This window comes from Mastomys coucha, unplaced genomic scaffold, assembly GCF_008632895.1.
Source record: "Mastomys coucha isolate ucsf_1 unplaced genomic scaffold, UCSF_Mcou_1 pScaffold12, whole genome shotgun sequence".
Taxonomy (NCBI): domain Eukaryota; kingdom Metazoa; phylum Chordata; class Mammalia; order Rodentia; family Muridae; genus Mastomys; species Mastomys coucha.
Window position 1 is genome coordinate 1,082,658 of NW_022196894.1, and position 8,322 is coordinate 1,090,979.

The window sequence follows — 8,322 nt, forward strand, 5'->3', positions numbered from 1 at the left end:
CTGGAGAAACCACACTTCAATTGCTCCAGGATTAGACTTGCAATACTAGTCCCTGAGGATTTTCAGTGACCTAGGTGCGCTCTTTCCCACTATGTACTTCCTCAAGTAGCAGGACAAAATTAACTAGACTAAAACTGAGAATAATCGCCGGGCGGTGGTGGCGCGCGCCTTTAATCCCAGCACTTGGGAGGCAGAGGCAGGCGGATTTCTGAGTTCGAGGCCAGCCTGGTCTACAGAGTGAGTTCCAGGACAGCCAGGGCTACACAGAGAAACCCTGTCTCGAAAAAACAAAACAAAACAACAACAACAAACCAAACTTTAAAGTTATCCTGCCCAGGCTTGGCTGTGCACATCTGTAAATCTAGCATTACGGAGATAGATGCAGGAGGACCAGGGGTTTAATGCTAGGCGGGTACATAACAAATTTGAGGCCACTTTGGACTTGGTAGTGACTTGTAAGCTAGCCTCAGGTACTAAGTGAGCATCATCCCCAAAAGGCCAGTTTTAAAAAAGAAAGAAAGAAAGAAAGGAAGAAAGAAAGAAAGAAAGCAGGCAGGCAGGGCAGCTGGGAAGGTGGCTTAGTGGCAATGGCGCTTGCTCTGGGTTAGAATTGTTGCATCCTCTGGCCTTGTGAAAAGTCCTGAACTGCCACGTGGGTGCTGGGAATCAGACTTGGGTCTCCTTTGAGAGTAAGGAGGAGCAAGTGCTCTTGACTGCTAAGACATTTACTTCTGTTTACCTGTGTATTCCTGCCTACTCACCTGTATGTGCACAGTGTTGGGGTCCAGGAATCACAACCACACAAGCACGGATCTCAGTCAGACAGGGATGGGTTACTGAGCATGCGCCCCAGGACTGGTCAACCAGGGCCATGGTCCAGATTTGGGAACTAAATCATGACTCTGAACTACAGAGTTTTCAAGCCCAAGATCTACATACATTTGTGCCAAGTTATTTCACCAATCAGGATTTAAAGACAGGAGGATTTCCTTAGGAATATGTCTTTGTTGTACACTTATCCTGCTCCCATTGGTTGGGATATTCAATTGTGGCAGCGGACTTGCCTTGTCTAATAATATTCGTGTCCTAACTTGTCTACCAGAATGGGCCTTGTCTATCATTCATGTCTTTTTGTTTTGTTTTGTTTCTTCAAGACAGGGTTTCTCTGTGTAGCCCTGACTGTCCTGGAACTCACTCTGTAGACCAGGCTGGCCTTGAACTCAGAAATCTGCCTGCCTCTTTCCCCTTCTCATTCCCTGTGCCTTCCTCCTAGTTTCACTAAAATGTTTCTTGTTCACATCACTGACATCCATGCATGAGCTCTCTCCAGCTGTCCTTGCACTTTACACTAGCTCAGTCACTACTTTCTGCTTGATTGGTAGTTTTTGACCTTTGAGTCTCAGAATCCACTGAGAATTTGGTTGGTAAAGGTTATGTCTATCTTCCTAGGGTAACATACATACAAATTTTGTGTACAAAACTGATGAGTAGGGCTGGCGAGATGGCTCAGCGGGTAAGAGCACTGACTGCTCTTCTGAAGGTGCTCTTCTGAAGGTCCTGAGTTCAGATCCCAGCAACCACATGGTGGTTCACAACCATCCATAATAAGATCTGACGCCCTCTTCTGGTGTGTCTGAAGACAGCTACAGTGCATTATGCCTGAGCAAGCGGGCCGGAGTGAGCGAGCGGGGTGGAGCGAGAGGAGGTCCTGAGTTCAATTCCCAGCAGCCACATGATGGCTCACGGCCATCTGTATAGCTACAGTGTACTCATATACATAAAAATAAATAAATCTTTTGTTTATTTGTTTGTTTTCGAGACAGGGTTTCTCTGTATAGTCCTGGGTATCCTGGCACTCACTCTGTAGACCAGGCTGGCCTCAAACTCAGAAATCAGCCTGCTTCTGCCTCCCAAGTGCTGGGATTAAAGGCGTGTGCCACCACCGCCCGGCTTAAATAAATCTTTTTAAAAAACCTGGTGAGTAGAAAGTGGCAGCGTGCTCTCTCATGCACATTTATGTGTGTATGTTTGTTTGTATGTGGGTGTGGTTGTCTCCATTGATCATCCTAAACCCATTCATAAGCCCTCAGATTCTCTTCCTTTTATTTGGGAGGGTGGTGAAAAATGTAACTTTCCTAACTAACCAGCCCCAGTCTAGCTCTCTGGCTTCATTTTCAGTTACATGCTCTTAATTTAAGGTTTAAGCATACACTACTACACCTTTAGACACCAGCTTTTATAGTTTTGTTTTTGTTTTTTTTAATAAATTGATGACATGACTGCTCCATAGTATGCTAGACCTGGTCATTAGAGAAGTGGGGAGAGGGGTGAGGGGAGGGACAGAGAAAAACATTGAAAATAGCAGGGTTCTAAGGAGAATGAGTAGCTTGGGCAAGGGGAACCCGTGAGCTGGGGAGTTTGGATTAGGGGAAGAAGTAAGAAGAGCTAGGATGCTAGCTAGCATGAACTTTGACATTTTTTTTTTAGTTATTTTTTTTCTTTTCTTTTCTTTTCTTTCTTTCTTTCTTTCTTTCTTTCTTTCTTTCTTTCTTTTTTCTTTTTTCAAGACAGGGTTTCTCTGTGTAGCCCTGGCTGTCCTGGAACTCATTCTGTAGACCAGGCTGAACTCAGAAATTCACCTGTCTTTGCCTCCCAAGTGCTGGGATTAAAGGTGTGGGAAACCATTGCCTGACTTGCTGGTTTTTATCTAAGCACTAGAAATCCTCCTGTACTCCACGTTGTCTATTTCTGGATATTTGGAATGCCTTTTGGAGTTTAGAGAATTGGAGTCTCCTTTGGACCTAACTCTGAGATGGGGTCTCATGTAGCCCAGACTATCTCAAATTTGCTATATAGCTGAAAATGATCTTGAACTCCTGATCATCCTACCTCAATCTAGTCTTGCAGCCTCTGGTGTTTTTTGTTTTTTGTTTTTTTTTGGTTTTTCAAGACAGGGTTTCTCTGTATAGCCCTGGCTGTCCTGGAACTCACTCTGTAGACCAGGCTGGCCTCGAACTCAGAAATCCGCCTGCCTCTGCCTCCCAAGTGCTGGGATTAAAGGCGTGCGCCACCACCGCCCGGCACCTCTGGTGTTTTTGTCACTTAAAATACTACATCTGTACTTGATGCACTGTTCATCAAAGTCCAGTTATGGACATTATGACTCAGAAAGTTTAACAGTTCACCCGCCACTTTTCCAGCCACTGCCAAGCCTTATGCGTTTGAGAAACAGATCGAGTACACTGGTATGCTACTAACTGTGCATCTTTTATAGCACTTGCCGTTGTTACTTAATAAGAAGTCTGTCCCTGTGAGGCGACTTTGCTCCACTGGAGCGGGTTTGCTCTATCATTACATTCTACAATGTGGATAACAAACAGCAGGTACACAATTCGTAATAGGCATTCACAATGCTCATTGAATTCTTGTTGCAGGTTTGGAGAAGGCTAACGTGCTTAAGATGGACCTGAGTGTTTCGAGTTCTGCTGCGAGGGAATCAGACACGGAAAAACTGCAGCCAACAACCGGGGTGAAGGTTTTCTGAGAGAACACGTAATAAGATGTAATTTTCAGGGTCAAGGGAGGGCATCCGCACGCTGCATACCGGAATCTGATACAGACGCCGCGTTGTCTGCTGGGGTTTGTAGTCCCTGCCTGGACAAGGCTCGCCAGATTACGGTTGCTACACTCAGCCACAACATTCACAAGTAAAGAGCAGCATTCGTTCGCACATCACAAGATTCCAACACAGAGAAAAGTTACAAACTGACATCCTCATAGTCCAGCACTTGTAGACGTTGGCTTAGGTTCTACAGTTCAGAGCCGGAGGCGCGTACGCGAAGCTTCCGCTCTGCGTGCTGCCGGTGCCCCGCCTCCGGAAGATGCGACCGGCGAGGCGAGCTAGGGACGGACTGCGCAGGCGCAGTGTCCCCGGGCCAAAATGGCTGCGCGGTGTTCCCCACGCTGGTTGAGGGTGGTGGTGGGGACCCCCCGGCTGCCGACTGCAGCGGGGAGAGGGGACCAGCAGCCCCAGGGGGGCGTAGTGGCAGCATCCCTGTGTCGCAAGCTGTGCGTCTCTGCCTTCGGGCTTTCCATGGGCGCTCACGGCCCCCGGGCGCTGCTGACATTGAGACCCGGTGTCCACCTCACAGGTGAGGGAGGCTTCCAGCTGTGGAGTAGCGGCTCCTGGGATTAGGAAGGGCGACTGGCCTCCATCCGACGACCAGGGTAACCGGATGGAGATGCCTTCCGGCCCGAGAGAGGAATTTCTGGGGACACAGGCAAGCAGGAGGCAGAGAGGCCAAGGTGCTGGCTATCCAGAAGCCGTCGAGGGGAAAGAGCTGCGTGGAGCTGGAGGTGTTGAAACGCTCCGAATGCCATGAACCTTCACCTCTGTCAACAGTTCACCTCGCTTTCCAGGCTGCTGCTCCCTTGTCATAGTCTTCACGTTCTAGCTTGTAGTGGAAGATGTAACTGCCATTTAGTGAGTGCTAGGCACCCAGAAATCTAGGGAGATACAGGTGCTTGTCCTCATTAAAGTTAGAAAGTGTGATGAATTGTCATTTCATAGCTTTCATCGTTAATATCACGTGGTGTATTGGAAGGGCATTTATCAGTCTTTAAGAATCCTTAAGTCAGTGGATGTAATAATGTAGTCTAACATTTATTAAATACTGTGTAGGAAGTATGATTTCACTCCTTGGAGACTATTTCAATGTGACAGGCATTGTTGTTACCATTCCATTTTATGGCCAAACAGGTTTAGATTTTAAAAACTTGAAAAAGTCACAAAGCTAGAAAAAAGGCACTTACCTTACAGCCGGAGGTGATTCCAGATTAGTGTGCATGAAGCCTTGAAGTGTTTTAGCCACGATCTTTTCTTTCTCTTTAAAAAAATGTTTTTTTAATTATTTTGAGCTATGTATGTGTGTCTGTGTGTGGGTATGTGCTCCTATGTGCAGGTGCCCACAGGGGCCAGAGGCATTTGATCCCCCTGCAGTTATGAGCTGCTGTACTTAGAGCCTAGGAACTGAACTTGTGTCTCTACAAGAGCAGAATGTGCTTTTAATTGCTGAGCCATCTTTCCAGCCATCATGATATTTCCTTATACTATGCTCTACCACTTCATTTTCAGTGAGAGCGAAGGAAGCAAGCACTGAACTTTATTTTGGGTAGTTTCAGGTTCAAGCACGGCCTCATGCATGCCTTAGAGCATTTTTAAAATTATGTATCCATGTGTGTGAGAGACATGGAGGTGTATGTACACAGGTACTAAGTCTTACTTCTCTATGAAAACATTACTGAAGAACTGCAGTTGGCTTTCCTCAAGTCAGCCCATAGGCTATAGTGGGCTTATTTTATCTCAAGTGACTATATGTGGACGTGGCATCCTGTAGTGGCGTATCCTGATACCACATCTAAGGCCATCAATTTGGTCCCAAATTTAAGTCTGTGATCATTCCTAAGTCTGGTTTATGAAATCAGATGGCATAAGAAGTCGCAAGCAGGGGCAGGAGAGATGGCTCAGCTGTTTGGTGACTGCTTTTCCAGAGGACCCAGGTTCAATTTCAGTTCCCAGCACCCATATGATAGCTGTCAGCTGACTGTGGCTGTAGTCCCAGGGGACTTGACACCCCTCCACAGACATACATTCAGTCAAAATACCAAAGCATATGAAATAAAAATAAATCATTAAAAAAGAAATCTCCCAACCAGAAAGAAATCAGCAGCTGACTACTGGATTAGGCATTCTTAGAACAACATGAAGACAAATCCTATTCTGGGTTCAAAAAAAGCAAGACATTTACTGGACATACTTTGTAGAGAAAAAAAAAAACAAAACAGATAATTCCTAATAGTTGCTAATCATTGACACCTTTAGAATAGAAAAAAACATCCACCATGAAATAGTTACCTGTGGTTATTCACACAGTTTCCTTGAGCTCTATGCTGATGTTGTAGAAGCTGGTGCAGCTGACAAACTTTTGCCACTAATAGACTCATCTTCCTGACAATGGAAGGAGGAGAAGAATACAGCCAGGCAGGTATCAAGTAAAGAGGTCAAATATAGGGTCACTAAGAGTCCAGGTCTAATGTCTTCTCTGGGGTGACTGAAGAAACAATAATAATCTCATAACACCCCCCTTTGTAATCATATTCTGATTATTCCTGCTCATTCTTTTTTTATTATTCCTTCTTTCTATATACGCTCAACTTCTCTTGCTGATTTTTTGTTTGTTTTTGTTTTTAGTTTGGAAACGGTGTTATATGTTCCAAGCTGGCCTAGAACGTCCTGTGTAGCTATGAACGTCCTGTGTAGCTATGAACGTCCTGTGTAGCTATGAACGTCCTGTGTAGCTATGAATGAACTTTTGATCATCTGCTTCCTTCTCCCCATGTTAGGATTGTGGGCACGTGCTCATCATGCACCATTATGCTGGGTTTATTCAGTGCAGGGAACCAAGCTCAGGCCTTATGTATACCTAGTAAGCAGTTACCTACTGAACTATGCTCCTAAGCTTTGCCCCCATTTGAAGAGCGTTGAGTTTGGCCTCTAGTGTGCTCAGTGGGAATAGGCTCTGTAGCCGGGGCTTGTTTGCTCTTTCACAGGTGTTTCGTAGCTGGTCACTTATTTATAATTTCTTCTTGTTGGACAAATTCCTAGACTAACATGCTTTCTTGTTTCATTTCCAGGGACAAAAAGTTTCCCTTTCGTTTGTACCACCTCCTTCCACACTAGTGCTTCTTTGGCCAAAGATGATTATTACCAGATACTGGGAGTACCCCGAAATGCCAGCCAGAAAGATATCAAGAAAGCCTATTATCAGGTCTGTATTGGTCTCAGGTTTACTGACAAGACTGTAGAAAGATTGCTGGTCACTGTGTGTATTTTGTTTTAGTTTTTAAAATTGTGTGTCTGTATGTAGGGATATGCACATGCACATGAATGCAGATGTTCACAGAGGGGTACTGGATCCCCTTGGGCATATAGTTACAGGCAGCTGTGTACCATCTGACATGGCTGAGAATTGAGTTCAGGTCTTTTGGAAAAGAGGTACATGCTCTTAGCCACTGAGCCATCTCTTCAACCCAACCCAGATTGGTGTTGATGTTGTCTGGTCCTTATTGCCTTGGTGTATAGCCTGCTGAGACAGGTCACAAGCCCCTGATCCTATGGAATGATCTGGGTAAGAGGTGGAGGTTGGGATGCATTTAGTGTGCAATGAATGTGATATCAGTTAATGTTGTTTTAAGAAAGAAGAGAAGGAAGCCGGGCTGTGGTGGTGCATGCCTTTAATCCCAGCACTTGGGAGGCAGAGGCAGGCAGATTTCTGAGTTCGAGGCCAGCCTGGTCTACAGAGTGAGCTCCAGGACAGCCAGAGCTATACAGGGAAACCCTGTCTCGAAAAACCAAAATAAATAAATAAATAAATAAATAAATAAATAACTTATATGTAAATGAAGATTGTCAAGTTGTGGCATATAAATAAACAAATAAACATATGCAATTTTAAAAATGCAGAGAGTAACAGCAGCCCAGGCAGCATTTTCTTAAAAAAAAAAAGAAAAAAAAGAAAGAAAGAAGAGAAGGGGCAGGTAAGATGGCCCAGTGTTTAAAGGCATTTGACACCAAGCCTAGTGACCTGAGTTCAATTCCTCCAAAACCATTTAAAATCAGGAGAGAAGTGATTCCACACGTACACCATGCTGTCCACACAATTATGACATAAATAAATAAATATTATATAGGTAAACATCATTACTCTTTCTTTTTTTTAAAGCAGTATTTTTTATTATTTATTTTATTTTATATATAGGTGTGCACTATAGCTGTCTTCTGACACACTAGAAGAAGACATCAGATGCCATTACAGATGTTTTTGAGCCACCATATGGTTGCTGGGAATTGAACTCAGGACTTCTGAAAGAGCAGTCAGTGTTCTTAACTGCTAAGCCATCTCTCCAGCTCGTCATTGCTCTTTCTTAACTCTTATTTATTTATATATTTATTTAGGTTTGTCAAGACAGGGTTTCTCTGTATAACCCTGTCCTGGAATTCACTCTGTAGACTAGGCTGGCCTCGAACTCAGAAATCCACCTGCCTCTGCCTCCCAAGTGCTGGGATTAAAGGTGTGTGCCACCACTACCCAGCTCTCATTTATTTTTTATAGCAGTACCTGTCATATGTTTATTACATTCCTCAAAAACTTGCACAGCAAGCAGGCCAGGTGTGGTTGTGCATGCCTTTTTATCCCAGTCCTGGGAGACAGAGGCAAGCAAAGCTATATGAATTTAAGGCCAGCTTGTCTTGAAAACAAAACC

At 44.5% G+C, this 8,322-nt stretch overlaps 1 protein-coding gene across 1 annotated transcript in view; it reads left to right on the plus strand.

Moving 5' to 3' along the window:
* The first annotated feature begins 3,849 nt into the window (after nucleotides 1-3,849).
* Nucleotides 3,850-8,322, plus strand: part of Dnaja3 (DnaJ heat shock protein family (Hsp40) member A3) — a 16,134-nt gene continuing 11,661 nt past the window's right edge. The window contains exons 1-2 of the mRNA XM_031361141.1: nucleotides 3,850-4,151; nucleotides 6,694-6,827. Of these exons, the coding sequence (XP_031217001.1) occupies nucleotides 3,941-4,151; nucleotides 6,694-6,827 (345 nt within the window). The 5' untranslated portion in view covers nucleotides 3,850-3,940. The remainder of the gene's footprint in view (nucleotides 4,152-6,693; nucleotides 6,828-8,322) is intronic.